We start from the raw sequence: 16,308 nt of genomic DNA on the forward strand, positions 1-16,308 counted from the left end.
TCCTTAAGTCACATCAGCAGTTGTTTTCAAACTTTTTTTAAAAGAAAAGAAGGCATGTCTTGCAATGGTTCTTCCCATCCCTCCATTGCTTTGTAAGGCAAGGGCCTCTGCAAAACACCCAGGAAATGTACCTTTCAGTGCCACAATCACAATAACCACACCGCTTAAAAGCCATGATGGTTCTGGGTTCCTCCAACAATATATCTCAGTGAAGATAAACCTGCCTGAGAACTCCGAGCTCCTTTCACTCCTGCAAGAACCTAAAACTAGGAGAGGGGCTCTGAATGGTGACCAGGAAGTCAGCCTGCGTTCACTGTGTAGCAGTTTACACGGTGAAGGTGATTTGCTGGGTGGCTCCCACTGGCAGAAATGATCCTGTCATCGAGGTAAGTGTCACTCCTGAGGGAAGCTCCAAGTCCAAACGAGCTTTGTTTACAATATATAATTATAGAGACCTAATTTTCCAATGTCCAAGTGACCCTCAAAGAAGCCACTCTGGGAGAACACACGCACACAATGCTCCATGGTTGATAACAAGGGATCCCTCTTTGGAAACAGTTTCCCAAGCTTGTGGCATTTTGAATACCCTCAAGGATGGTAAACCTCTAGCCTTCGAGGATTTGGTCGTTCAAGATCAAACCTTGTAAGCCAGGTGGTATGATCAAGGTGCATACTACAGATTTTCATCAACAAAGAGAGTGACCATAGAATAATGACAAGTTTTGCACAGTTCATAAACTGGCTCCAAAGGTGAGTGCAGAAAAACAAAAGTATTCTGACCAAAAGCAACATGTTTGGACTAATATCTACTATTTATTGGACAATTTGCAAAGCACTGTGCTACACATCACATACATTATTTCTACTGTTTCTCATGGAAGCCCTATGAGGTAGGTATTGTATCCACATCTTACAGAGAACACAACAGTTTCAGAAAAATAAGCTGCTTGCCCCTGATCACACTGCAAGGGAGAAGCCAACCATAATATGATCCTAACCTGTCTCACGCACCAGTACAACCTGCAGGGACAAAACTTATCTCCATGTATGAAAGATCCATGTTTCCAAAGAGAAGCAGAATCACTTTATTTTATAATCACATTTAGTATCAGTGGCATCACTGTCTGAAAATAACAGTCTCTAAACCATTCTTCCAGTTTACTAATTCTGCTAAAATGTCTTCAGAAATGGCATCATCAGTGAAGCTGCCCAACAAGCCCTCTGGAACCAAACACCCAGTGAAATGGGCCTTTATTTATATTTAGTGCAAAATACACTTCCAGGACTTTAGCTTGGAGCTATCCCCCTGCACAGATATGTATAATAACATTAGGTTCAAGGTTATCACTGTAATAGCAACAGATAGGAAACAACCTAAATGTTCCTCAGGAGCAGATTAAATAAAATTATGGTATATTCATTCAGTAGAACCTTATGTAGCCAAAAAAAGGAAAGAGTTTCTTTGTTCCTTACCTACTGATATGGAATGACCTCCACTGGGGAAAACACTGTATACAGTTTGTTATCATTTGTATAAAAACCCCCATGTACATGTGTTTGTTCAGGCACAAAATCTTTCGCAAAAGGATACAGGGAACTAGCGAGTGCCTGACTCCAGGGAGAGGAACTAGGAGCTGAGGGACAATGCAGATCACTTTGTACTGACCCAGGGGAAAAGTCAGGTATTTAAACTTTTTTATCAATTAAAAAAAATTATGGACTGATTATACACTTGAAAAATTACAAGAGTAATTTATGGTTGCAGAAAGAAAAACACAAAAAGTCTTCTTATGAGAATCACTATAAAGTTATAATTTAAATACATTTTTTTAATGTAAAAAGGCATAAAATTTCCTTTATAGACAACTTCTCATTTATCTACCATGTAATGTCAAATGTGCCTGTAATCCCATAAAATAAGTATGATTCTTATGAGAAAACAGAGCCCGATCAAATGCATCGTTAGGAAAAAACATGCATACTAGACTATGAATTCTACTGAGGACAAAGGCCATTACTTTAAATACTTTTCAATTCCCCAGTTCCTGACAGGGTTCTCAAAACAGAGTTTCTTGGTTAATGAATAGCAAATTGATTTATTGGTTAAATTAGCAACTATGGAGCTTCCTGACAACAACATAAAATTAGTGGATAACTCACCAGAAACTGTCTTCTAGATTTTCATTTTAATTACTATTTTGAAACAACATAATTTAGTACCAAAGGTTTAAACACCCAATATAATTTCTAGACTGTGAAATCAGCATTATTTATATCTCATCAGCTATACAAAACTCATCAATTTTTCTTTTGAAAACGGTAGTAGAAATCCCAAAGAATAAGGGAGAGACTACTAATTAAAGGTTACGTTTACTAATCTAGCACCACAATTCCATTCTCAGGACCTCCCAAGTGGCTGGAAGGAGGAAGGGAAGAAGTGAGGATGTTGGAAAAGTAAGGGCTGTTCTTAACTTGTGGCCCCATTTGTGCTGTAAGGCAATGCAGGGTCTAGCAAAGAAGAAAACTGCTGAGGCTGGAGATGAAAACAAAAGCTTTTGGTTCAGATGGTAAAGGAGGCCCTCAAGAACAGTAGAATCAGTTTATCCAGGAGGCAGTGCTGGAGTTGGCCTCATGAACTAGGGGGTTTCTTCTTGGCATCCACGTCCTTTTTAATTTCTTCAAGTTTTTTAGCCAGGTTTGGTATCTTTAAAGAGAAAAGAGATTATTATCATTTCGCATCTACCTAATCAATATTTTTTCATTTCTCTTCCTCTAAAGATAAATGGATTTTTTACTTTTCCTCTAAAAGAAACCTGCTCAACAGTGGTCTTTCTTAGCCTCATAACTGCCTAAGAAGGATACCAAAAGATGTAAGTTAAAGTAGGCTCCCTCCCCAAAAGCCAGAACCTGACTTCTACTTTTATATACCCACTTAGCCCCTCAATCCAGTGCCAAGTAAAAGTTGTACATATAAACAATAAATGTGACATAAATTAACAAGCACCTGCCTAGAAAACCACATGACTCAAGTGAAGGTTGACAAAGGGAATTCCCTTTATCACACTAAAAGCTTCACTATAAAACAAATCAAAAGTTAATATCATGTTTCCCTTCCTTATCTCTTTAAAATAAGCATTACCTTTTAGGATCCCCATTCATGGGCATTTGTGTCACCTGATTTTCAACTTCCCCATCTGTAAAGTGAAGCTAATACAACTCCCTACTTCACAAAACGCTGTTCTCCTTAAATGTGTTGCACTATATGAATCCACCTCCAAATTACCCAGTCATCTCTACTACTGGGTAGGGTGCTGAAAAGATTATCCAATTTAAGTATCACTTGATTTTCCATAGAACTGTAAGAATCTAACAGTGTTACTCTATGCTAACAAACCCAGCTCAGGATCACCATGAGACCACCTAAACTGATGGGATTTTTGCACTCCTATGGTGACAGGTGCTTCTGTGAGTTCTGTTACTTTTTCAAACAATGGAAAGTCTTTCTACAAAATTCAGGACTTTTTCCTCAGACCTATGGACCTTGTTTGCTGGAAGGCATACCTTACTTCAGCAAACACAAGTCACTATGTATTAGTTACGTGAAATGAAGGAAGACGTGAATATGGTCACTTACGTCATAGTTCTGAGCCAGATACATTCCCACCACGTTGCCAAGAGTAAATCCAAGCTGTAAGGATAGAACAGGAAGAGTCACACTGGAGACGGAGCTCTGTGCCATCCAATACCACACCAGACTACATGGATAATATTCTCCTAAGGAGCGCAGGACAGTTATAAGACCCCGATGTCCAGGCTAGGGCCATGCATAGCATGAAATTCACATCTTTCTTCTATAAAATAAACACAGAAATATCCTCCCAAAAGGTTAAAGAGTATACGAAAGAATATACGGTAGCACTGAACACATCGACCTTATAAATATTTGGCTGTAAGTTCTAGAAACTCAAGCCAAAATTCCGATTTTTGTTGTTAAAAGCCAGTTTATTTATTTTTATTTTTTTGGTTTTGAGATTTTTTATTTCTTGCTACATCAAGTAAAAAGTATTCAATTTTAAAAAGCATTCGGCTAAATCGTAGGATCTTAGAAAATGAAGGGACCTTCACAGTTCAATCTCTTCATATTTCAAGAGGCACCTGAGGCCTAGGACATGGCCATTCATAACAGGAGCACAGGACAACCTAAATTAGATTCACACTCAAACACTAAAATATACAGTGAGATAAAGCAGGAAGCTGACATGCAACTGAGACAGCACATGGTTTAGCACTCTGCCCTGGATGGAGTCTAATGGGCAGGGCACTTAAGACCTGCAGAGAACACAGGTCCCCTAACCATCTCTTAGTCAGTGACAAGAGAGACAGGCACGATTTTTAGAGAACTGTTTATCCCACTGGGTGACTCTTCCTGAACAAAATCTGTTTCATGAAAATTTAAAGCACTCCCTTCACACCAAAAGAGTTTCAAAGTTCCTTAAGATTGGAGTTTTAATGATGATCTATAATTTCCTGGGTTTTTTCCCCCAATAATCAAAAATCTCCAACTGAACACCTAACTTCTAATGTTATAAATGTGAACTGGCATCTGATTTTTTTTATCATTTTCTTTAATCAGTGTCACTCCTATTCAATACACAGCAGAGGTTAACAGAGAAAAACAAAGCGCAGCACTTAACACTAATGGTCATATGTGGTGTGGTCGAATCGTCTTCAAGTTGGAGAACAGAGAACAAGTTGGAGAACTTCAGAACACAGCTGGATCCTTAATAAGTTTTAAGCTTACTAAGCTTTAAACACCAAAAGCATAATTTAAATAGGTTTGTTGTAAGTTAAGAAGCATAAAAGAGGCTATCAAGTCTAACCATAGACCATCTTCTGATCATTTGATTAATCAAACATATCTTGTGAATATTTTTACCAATGTGCACCAAGAAGCAAAATGATTTTTTTCACTCCTATGGGTTGAAACCAGGCAGTCAGAGGTTTTCCAAATCCAGAAAGAGTATTAAATTTGCTTAAAAGAAGAGGGGAAGGGCTTCCCTGGTGGCGCAGTGGTTGAGAGTCCGCCTGCCAATGCAGGGGACACGGGTTCATGCCCCGGTCCAGGAAGATCCCACATGCCGTGGAGCGGCTGGGCCCATGAGCCGTGGCCACTGAGCCTGCGTGTCCGGAGCCTGTGCTCCGCAACGGGAGAGGCCACAGCAGTGAGAGGCCCACGTACCGCAAAAAAAAAAAAAAGAAGAAGAAGAGGGGAAAAAAATCATCTAAGAATGTTAGCTCTAACACCAAACAGAAAGAACAGAGGGTTGAAAAATTTCAAGAAAAATAAATTAGAGTTCTGGTTCTACCACTGTCTAGCTGTGTACCTTTAGGCATGACACTTAACCTCCTTGGCGCTTTGCTGATCTGAGTTTCCTGATTTCTGAAACATTATACCAACAATGCTCCTTCTAGCTCCAACATTCTAGGATTCTTGGTTCTTACCACGTGTGTCTCAAAATAAATATGGCATATCTAATGTGTCTTCATTTTGGCAATTTCACGAGGCATCAGGGCACATGAATAAAATAGCAGTTATTTTAAAACACAAAACAAAAACCATGGGTCTCTAGACAAGTCATATCCAATTCCAGTTTCAGAATATTGCTAGGTCTACCAATGGGATATTGTAAAATTACATAAACAAGAGAGAAATGTGAGGAAAATGCATGACACCAGAAAAGCATTTATATGTTGTTCATGGGATACTCTATAGACAAGTTTAGACAGGTAAAAAATTTTAATCTGAATAAATAAAGGATCTCAAAAAATAAAATCTAAATCTGAGGAACAGAGACTCATTAGTCTGAGAAGTTAGACTGGAGCCAGAGTATAAAACGTCTCGAATGAGTCTGAAACCTCTCTGCAGGCCAAGACCTGGAAGCCTCCTCAGTGGTCCATCCAGATGGCTGGACGCTATCACCATGGTCTTCCTCCACATCACAGGGTCCCCCCATAGTACTCCCTGCAGACAAGATAGTGCAGAAGGAAGGGAAATGCCTTCTTCCCAAGCTCAACACTAAATACATCACTATTATGTCCTCTCTGCCATCATTTTGAAACTTTAGGAATACGTAGCTTCTTCTCACAAACATATTGGGGACAATAAATGGTAAAACACCAGAAGTTTGGGGACTGAGGAGTGACATGAGCGAAGTAATGTAAAGGACAAACAGGTGAGAAGAAATCTGAAAAAAATCCTCCCAAATACATCTGGCCTCCAAAGGTTTTGATTGAAGGATTACAGTCCCTTATACCCTGAAAATCAATTTCATATCCAGCCGTGTGAAAAGATTATAAAATGGTCTCTATCTTAAAGAATTTATATGATGTATAGAAAGAAAAGCTACATATAAGTAAAATAGTTATATAACAACAGAAAGCAGCACCCAGCACAGGATCTTGAATGTAATAGATGCATGAAAAACCAGAACTGAGTCATGAATTAAGTAACAAAATGAGTGATACAGAAGTGATTCTTTTAAGAACTCATACCTGAAAGAGATCGGTGTACCTCAACTTGTTATTAAAGGCTCTAAAGATGCTGAGGAAGTGTTAAAATTTAAACTGGAAAGGGACGTGACTGTGGAGAATCAAGGTACAAGATAGGAATGACAATGTAATGACCTGAATAAAAGAAACAGGCCCAATTAGAAAAGTGGATTTGAACTAAAATCTGGAGAGAAACTACTAGTACAGAGAGCTGGATAGGGCTAGCTGACGGACTTCAAAAAACAAGCAATGGAGTTTAGTTCATTTACAAAACGGTGGGGAGCCACTGACTGCTCTTTACCAGCAGCAACGTGATGAAAGCCCTGCTTTGCAAGCACTCACCTGACAGCTGTTCCCAAAAAAGGCTGAAAAAATACAGATTAGAGAAGGCACACGGGAGAGCAAGCAAACACGAATGAATTGTTTTTCTTCTTTAAAATCAATGAAGATCAATGGAATAGAATAAAGCGTCCAGGAATAAACCCTTACATTTATGGTCATGTGATTTTCAACAAGGGTGCTAAGACATCCAATGGGGAAAGAATGCTGGGACAACTGGATATCCACATGCAAAAGAATTAAGTTGGACCCCTACTTTACATCATAAACAAAACTTAACTCAAAATGGATCAAAGACCTAAATGTAAGACTTAAAACTGTAAATCTCTTAGGAGAAAACATACGAGTAAATCTTCATGATCTTGGGGTAGGCGATGGTTTCTTAGATATGACACCAAAAGCACAAGTAACAAAAGAAAAAATAGATAAATTTGATTTTATCAAAATTTAAAACATTTGTGTTTCAAAGAATACCAACAAGAGGGCTTCCCTGGTGGCGCAGTGGTTGGGAGTCCGCCTGCCGATGCAGGGGACACGGGTTCGTGCCCCGGTCTGGGAAGATCCCACATGCTGTGGAGCGGCTGGGCCCGTGAGCCATGGCCGCTCAGCCTGTGCGTCCGGAGCCTGTGCTCTGCAACGGGAGAGGCCACAACAGTGAGAGGCCCGCGTACCACAAAGAAAAAAAAAAGAATACCAACAAGAAAGTGAAGAGAACCCACAGAATGAAATAAATATGTGCAAATCATATATCTGATAAGGGACTTGTACCCAGAATACATAAGGAATTCTTATGAGTGAATGATAAAAAGACAACCCAATTTTAAAACAAGCAAAGGATTTGAACAGAGACTTCTCCAAAGAAGATATACAAATAAACGGCCAACAAACACATGAAATCATCATTAGTCATTAGTCATTAAGGAAATGCAGATCAAAACCACAATGAGGTCTCATCGCACCCACTAGGGCGACTTAAATCCAAAAGATGTATAAGCGTTGGCAAGGATATGGAGAACCTTCATACATTGCTGGTGGGAATGTAAAATGATGTAGCCACTTTGGAAAAGTCTTGCAAATCCTCAAAAAGCTGTGCACAGAATTACCATCTGACGCAGCAATTCCACTTTAGGGTATATAACCAAGAAAACTGAAACATGTACCTACACAAAAACTACATGAATATTCATAGCAAGATTATTCATAATAGCCAAAAGGTGGAAACAACCCAAATGTCCATCAACTGGTGAATGAATTAACAAAATGTGGCATATTCACACAATGTAATAATAATCAACCATAAAAAGGAATGAAGTCCTGATTCATGCTACAACATGGATAAACCTTGAAAACATTATGCCAAGTGAGAGGCAGTCAGAAAAGACCACGTATTGTATGATTTAACTTAAAGGAAATGTCCAGAATAGGCAAATCCAGAGAAACACAAAATAAATTAGTGGTTGTCCAGGGTTAGGTGTGAGAGGAATGAGAAATGAATGCTAATGGTATGGAGTTTCTTTGTGGGGGGCAATAAAATATTAGATATAAAAATTAGATAGTGGTGATGCTTGCACAACTCTGTGAACATATTGAAAAAACACTAAATCCTACTAAATCCACTAAATCCTTAAATGGGTGAATTGTATGATGTGTGAACTAACTGTATCTCAAAACTATTAAAAAAAAAAAAAACAGTAAGATTTGGGACCTCCAGGGATTCCCTGGTGGTGCAGTGGTTGAGAATCTGCCTGCCAATACAGGGGACACGGGTTCGAGCCTTGGTCTGGGAAGATCCCACATGCCGCGGAGCAACTAAGCCCGTGCACCACAGCTACTGAGCCTGTGCTCTAAAGCCTGCGAGCCACAACTACTGAGCCCATGTGCCATATCTACTGAGCCCACGTGCCACAACTACTGAAGTCCGCGTGCCTAGAGCCCATGCTCCGCAACAAGAGAAGCCACTGCAATGAGAAGCCCGTGCACCACAACAAAGAGCAGACCCCGCTCGCTGCAACTACAGAAAGCCCACGCGCAGCAACAAAGACCCAACACAGCCAAAAATAAAATTATAAATTTATTTTTAAAAAAATGTCCATGTGTGTTACAATGTGTAAGAATATTGGAAAGCACTGAGATGCAGTATCCAAAAGCCGAGGGAGGAGGGATTAAAGCGGTGATTAAGAGTACCAGGTGCTGCTGCTCTGAGAGATAAGAAAAGCAATACATTACCCCAGTAACAGTACAACAGGCAGTGTACACAAGCCACGAGCAGTGCCCATCATATCAGGTTTCCCTTTAAAAGCTTCAAAAGTTTCCTTACACCAAACTGGCTAAACCATGCTGCAATTAAGGAAGCTACTGCAGTACAAGCAAGGGGAAAGACGCAGCAGGACCACAGGAGCAAGTTTCGATATAGGGATGATGGGCAAATATTTTAATCCAAGGAGAAATGAACAATATCTGAGTCCTTACTGTCATTGTTTCAAGTACTTTAATGTATTAACTCATTTTTAATCATCACAATAAAACCATGAAGTAGGCTCCCATTTTCAGATGTGGAAACTGAAGCATAAAGAATTTAAATAACTTGCCCAAGTTCCCACTGCTTAAAAATGATAATTCAAAGGCAGGAGTCTGATTCTGGAATCTGACCTCTTAAGCACTAGGACATGATGGCTGGTCACAGGTTAAAAGCTCGAGGAGATCTCAGGGATCATCTACATCAACCCCATTGTTTTATAGATGAAATGGCTGAGAGCAAGGAGAAAGATTTGCCCAAGTTCAAATGAGCTGGTGAATCATTTGACAGAGTTAGAATCAAGGTAAAGTTATGCTATTACTTCTTTCAACAAATGCAATGAGGAGGTGGGAGAACATCCGTGTTACTTCTGAACTAGGAATTTAATGAATGGCTTCGGCATCTCTCCTTAAATGCTGAGAATTCTGAATTTGCACATCAGTCACATCCATATTCATACACAGCAATAGTTTATTTCAAAACCAAATAAAGTCACTCTGCAAAGGTACCTAGAAAGTTAAGTGTAAATGAATCCATGTGCTTCCTCCCAGTTATCAATGAGCTACGGCTGTACAGGAGACTCAATTACATCATCTCACACTTTGGGGCTGACACTGTTTTTAACCTGAGTGTTTCCTACAACCATATGGCAGTAATTATTTCTATTGACTCCTAAGCTAATACCCAGTTAGGACACTGGAGAAACTTCCAGAAGCAGAGGTGTAGCCATGTCTTGTTTAGGCAGTTTATGTCAAGGATACTCTCTTTCCGGCCTAGAGATTGAAAAATTAATTACCATCTCAAAAAGGACAGAGGGGCACTTTTTCTTCTTTAATCTCTTTCATAAAGAACGTTAACATTTGGGAAAGTATCTCATCCCAAGAGCACTCAATTTCCATCGGCCACCTGGAAGGTATTACAATACCTGCCTCTTATCAGAATCAGAATTTAAACATCCAGTTTTGAAGGCACGAAAACCTGGAAGAAAGACTTTCACCTGGAAGTCTGGCAAGTCCTCCTGAAACCTTCAACCAGGCAATCTTTGAAACACATGGGGCTTTGCCAGAAAACCCGCTTTTAACTGAAAGACCCATGAAAAATAATTTGTTTACTCATGGTAACAGTCGTTTTACCCTAGAGTGAGCATTTTGGAAAAATTATTTGTACACCAGGGCCTGACTCAGGCCAGCAACCAGCCATCCTCCGTCTGGAAGCTATAAAAGGTCTGATGAGCGCTCCCCAGGCCTCTAATTCTGGCGGTTTACTCCTTTAGAGTTTATTCCTGGCCCTCCTACGTTTTCAAAGACGCCAACCAGCAGGGCTCTAAGTCGACGGGATATGTGTCTACGTCAGGGGGTGGCAGTGCAGAAAAAGTCATTAAGGACCCCGGGAGCCTTAACTCGAGGAATACACAAAGCACGCGGGCACGTCACAGAAGAGCTTTGAAAACGCACGCTCTGACCCCTCAGAAGTTTTAGGGACTTGAAGGGAGGCAGAAAAATGCCGGCCAAAGGATTTGGGTGAGGCAGAAACAAAACCCCGCAGCCCACCCCGCCAGGCAACTAGCAGGCGCGGGGGGCAGTGGGACCCGACGGACCCACGCCCAGGGCTCCCAGCTCGCTCCTCGGCAGCTCCACTCACCAGGAACTGGAGCATAATGTCGGCAAGGAAGACTCGTAGGTCAGCTACAGCTCCGTGGGCCGTCCGAGAGTGCCTCCTCCGGCGCGACAGGCGGAGCCCGCGGCCGACTTCCGGTTCACGCCCCGCCCCGCCCCTTTGGCACCCTCCGCCTCGCATCAGCCGGAAGCGGCTTCTGGCGTCCCCTGGCGGAGCTCCTCGGGATCACCTCCTGAACTGACCGCCCGGCGCGAGCGTGCGGGGCCGGCTAGGAGCAAGTCCCAAGCCCCAAGCCGGGCTTGCATTAGCTTTGAACATTCAGATTCCAGGGCCCAGTCCTCAAATCCCGTTTCTGTAAAGCTGGGTCGGGGCCCAGGAATCTATATTATTAACCGGCATCGCCACACTTATGATGCACAGCCAGTCTTAGAACTCCCTGACCTAGAAGGATCACAGGAGGCGGTGGTTCCCATCCCCACGTGCAAAGCGAATCACCTGTGGAGCTTTTGCGATATACTCCACTGGGGCCCCACGCAGAGTTGTATTTTTCAAAAGCTGTGTAACCTGCGTTGAGGATCTGTGATAGAGGTTAAGTAGTAAGATGGAGGCCTTTGGAGTCTGGCACAGCTGGGTTCGATTCATGACTGCCGTGCACTTCCTGGGGCAGCCAGAAACGAGTTACTTAACCTCCCTGAAGTTTTCTTTTCTTCAGTGTAAATGGGGCTAGCACCAGCTCCCTTGCTGAATTGTAGGGGGATCAAATGAGACAAGGTAAGGGATCCATAAATGCTTGTCATGTGTCAGGTGTGGACAGTGAGCTCTGGAAGACCTCTTCCTGGCCTCTCTGCACACAGAGATGCCACCTCCTACTCCTGGTCTTCGAATCCCTCTACAACCTCCATCAACACACACACTTACAAAGTAAGACCACCGTCTTCTCTTTGCTCTCAGCCTTTTGAATTCACCCTTATCTGCTATATTAAGTAGAACTCTGGTTTCAAATAGTAAAAACAAAATCATATTAGCTTAAACCAAATGAGAGTGTATTATACAGTAGACGACAAGGAGGAATAGGAAAGCTATTAGGAATTAAGCAGCATTTTCTCTCCATTTCTGCCCTTCTCCATACATCTGTCTCATTGTTCTCTCTCTTTGCTTTACGTTTTTTTTCTGCTTTCCAGAATATGGCCACTGTTACTTAAATTTACTCATTAAATGGTCCATCCAATAGAAAGACTGGATCACTCTTTCATTACTATTTTCAAATACCTGGGAAAGGAATGATGATTGGTGTCAGTTGCTTTCCAATCAATTGTAACTAGAACAGACAGGGTCTCTTTGAACTGAAGTGGCTGCCAAGAGGAAGGAGATGCTGGTAGATGGCTGTAACACACTCTACTTTCCAATATGTCTAGGTTAAACCTTGAGTCAGTCAAGTCTTGACCAGGGCTTCTCAAAATTAATGTGCATTCAGATAACCTGGGGATCTTGTTAAACTGCAGATTCTAATTCAACATATGTGAGTTGGGTCCTGAGAGTCGGTATTTCTACTAAGCTCCTAAGAGATGCTGCTACTAGTGGTCTGTGAACCATGCTTTGAGTTACAAGACACCAGACTATAAGCTACATGAGGGTGAGGACTTTATTTGGTTCACAACTCCATTCCTAGTGCCCAGAAAGTGAACACAATATTTATTGAAATTCCTTGTATAAAACCTTGTCTCCTTCTTACAGATAAAGCCTTAAATGAAGTCTGGCTTTTCCCCTAAGGCCTTTTCAAAGGCTCTCTCTCCATAACCCCAAATAACCACGAGGCATGGAAAAGGCAGGATTCTTTGACTACTTTCAGGTTATTACTTAAATGTTCTCATATTTTAAAAACCTCCTTTAAAATTCATGTCTTCCCTCTACCCCTTCACAGTGCCTTAACTTATTGACTTCCTTAGGCAGTCCCCCCATTCACTGAAGGTTTGGCATCTAACAGCCTTCCATTCAGTCCCAAGCTATCATCATCATGGGTGACTTCAAAGGCCATGAACATTTGTATGTTCAAAGAATCCTTACCTCTAATGACTTTGATCCTCACACCACTTCAGCAATCCACCATCATGTTCATAACCCACACTTTGTCACCTCCTGGACCTGCTCCACCTGTGAAGTATTACATTCCAAAATCCTACCTTCTATCCTATCAACTCTTTGACCTTAGCCAGATGTCCAGTCTCTCAGCTGTTCCATAGTCTCACAAGCTATGAGCTTCCTCCTGGCTTCACCCTTTTCTATCTGGTCTAAACCCCCAAGAGATCAGAACTTCAGTCAAGGACCATTAGCCTCAAATTTCATATCCATTGCCATTCTGTGATACCTGCATTTCAAAATTTTAATTCTTGATCAGTCTGCTTTTTTCAGTTCCATTCTGAGCATCAAACGTATAACGTGGATCATTCAACAAATGATATTGATCTAATGAGGTTCACTGTTATTTTTCCACCTGGAAAGAATAATGTTGGGTTCCTACTTCACACTTTACACATAAGTTACAGATAAATAACAACCTAAACAAAACAAAGCAAAACAAAAAAAATATTAATATCACTAAAAAGGGAGAAATTCTTTTATAATTTCCAAATTTGAAGGTTTTTCACATGACCCACATGGTACAAAACCCAGAAGCCATAAAAGAAAAGACTGATAAAATCAACTACATACAAATAAAAAATTTTCTGTATGGCAGAAAGGAAGAGAGAAAGAGAAAGAAAGAAAAACATTATTTGTAAAATAAGTGACAAGGCCTAATTTTCTTTATGTAAAGAGCTCCCACAATTCATTGAGACCAACAATCCAATAAAATGTGGTCAAAGGATATGAACAGCTCATAGAAAAGGAAATACAAATGGCTCAAACATACGGAAAGATACTCAGTGACATTCACACTAAGAGAAATGTAAATTACTACCATAATGAGGTGTCATTTTCCTCCTGATTAGCAAAAATCAAAAAGCTTGATTATACACTGTATTGGAAAAAGTAGGGAAACAGGCATAGCCATACAGTACTAATAGGGATACAAATTTTTGTTGTTGGTGGGTTTTTTTTTTGGCTGCGTTGGGTCTTTGTTGCTGCGCGTGAGCTTTCTCTAGTTGCGGCAAGCGGGGGCTACTCTTCGTTGCGGTGTGTGGGCTTCTCATTGTGGTGGTTTCTCTTGTTGCACAGCACGGGTTCTAGGTGCGTGGGCTTCAGTAGTTGTGGCTTGCAGGCTCCAGAGCACAGGCTCAGCAGTTGTGGTGCACGGGCTTAGCTGTCCCGCAGCATGTGGGATCTTCCAGGACCAGGGCTCAAACCCGTGTCCCCTTCATTGTAGGCGGATTCTTAACCACTGAAGTACCAGGGAAGTCCGGAAACAAATTGTTAAAAACTTCTGTGGAGGACAATTTGGCCAAAACTATCAGAAGTGTAAATGAGCATATCCTTTATCTCAGCAATCGCATGAACTTGTGTATATTCAAAAACATTCATCGTGGCAAAAAAAAAAAAAAAAAAGAAATGTTAATAAGTGAGTAAATCATGCTATATACATACATTGAAATACTGTGTGTATATGTGTGTTTGTGAGAGAGACAGAAAGAAAGGGAGAGGCTTTATATGTGTTGATATAGAAGGATCTTCAGTATAAGTGGAAAAAAGCAAAGTGTTAGTATGGCAAATAGCAAAAGAAGAAAGAAAGAAAGAAAAACATCATTTGCACCTATGACAAGGGACTAGTTCCTTTATATAAAGAACTCCTACATATCTGAGGCATATGACAGAGGCAATATTACCGATCGGTGAGAAAGCACGGGCTATTCAATGAATCATAAAAAGAAAACTGATTATCCACATGGGAAAAAAGTAAGTAAAGTAAAATTAGATCATGGACATCCACATGCAAAAAATGAATCTAGACACAGACCCTTCACCAAAATTAATCAAAATGGATCATAGACCTAAATATATAACACAAAACTATAAAACTCCTAGAAGATAACATAGGAGAAAACCTAGATAATCTTAGGTATAGTGGTGCCTTTTTCAATACAACACCAAACACACAATCCATGAACGAAATAAATGATAAGCTAGATTTTAATAAAATTTAAAACTTCTGCTCTGCAAAAGACATTATCAACAGAGATAGAAGACAAGCCATCAACTGGGAGAAAACATTTGCAAAAGATGAATCTGATACAGGACTGTTATCCAAAATACACAAAGAACTTTAAAACTCAACAATAAGAAAACAAACAATCTGATTTTAAAATGAACCAAAGACCTTTACAGACACCTCACTGAAGAAGATATACAGATGGCAAATAAACATATGAAAAGATGCTTCACATCATATGTCATCAGGGAAATGCAAATTAAAACAACAATGAGATACCACTACACATCAATTAGAATGGCCAAAATCCAGATCACTGATAGCAGCACCAAATGCTGGAGAGGATGTGGAACAACAGGAACTCTCATACACTGTTGGTGGGAATGCAAAATGGTACAGCCACTTTGGAACAATTTAGTGGTTTCTTACAAAACTAAACATACTCTTACCATATGATCCAGCAATCGTGCTCCTTGGTATTTACCCAAAGGAGTTGAAAACTTATGTCCACACAAAAACCTGCACATGGATGTTTACAGCAGCTTGGATCATAACTGCCAAAACTTGGAAACAACCAGGATGTCCTTCAGTAGGTGAATGCATAAGTAAACTGGTATATCCAGATAACGGAATACTATTCAGTGCTTAAAAGAAAAAAAAAAGAGCTATCAAGCCACGAAAAGACATGGAGGAAGCTTAAATGCACATTACTAAGTGAAAAAAGCTAATCTGAAAAGGCTACTTACTATATGATTCCAACTATATGACATTCTGCAAAAGGTAACTATATGACATTATGGAGACAATAAAAAGGTCGTTGGTTGCCAGGGCGGGTGGAGAAATGATTAGGCACAGGCAAATCGCGGAGGATTTTTACAGCAGTGAAAATACGATGTACGATGTTACAATGAAGGACATATGTCATTATACATTTGTCCAAACCCATAGAATGTTCAACACCAAGAGTGAACCCTAAGATAAAAACCATGGACTTCAGCTGATTATGATGTGTCAGTGTAGGATGTAGGAACATCCTTGGTAAAAATGTACCTGGTGAGTGATGTTGGTAACAGGGGAGACTATGCAGGTGTAGCTATAGGGAGTATTTGGGAAATCTCTGTATCTTCCTCTTAATTTTGTTGTAAAA

General features: G+C 40.5%; 1 protein-coding gene across 1 annotated transcript; it reads right to left on the reverse strand.

Annotated features, from left to right (window-relative positions):
* Positions 1-785: 785 nt before the first annotated feature.
* On the reverse strand, positions 786-11,200 carry STMP1 (short transmembrane mitochondrial protein 1; the record flags this gene model as incomplete). The annotated part of the gene is given in 4 exon segments (XM_082661409.1): positions 786-2,631; positions 2,633-2,704; positions 3,635-3,688; positions 11,045-11,200. Coding segments are annotated over 4 exon segments (318 nt in total). The 3' UTR covers positions 786-2,595.
* Between the last annotated feature and the right edge of the window lie 5,108 nt (positions 11,201-16,308).

This window comes from Grampus griseus, assembly GCF_964374135.1.
Source record: "Grampus griseus genome assembly, chromosome: 9".
NCBI lineage: Eukaryota > Metazoa > Chordata > Mammalia > Artiodactyla > Delphinidae > Grampus > Grampus griseus.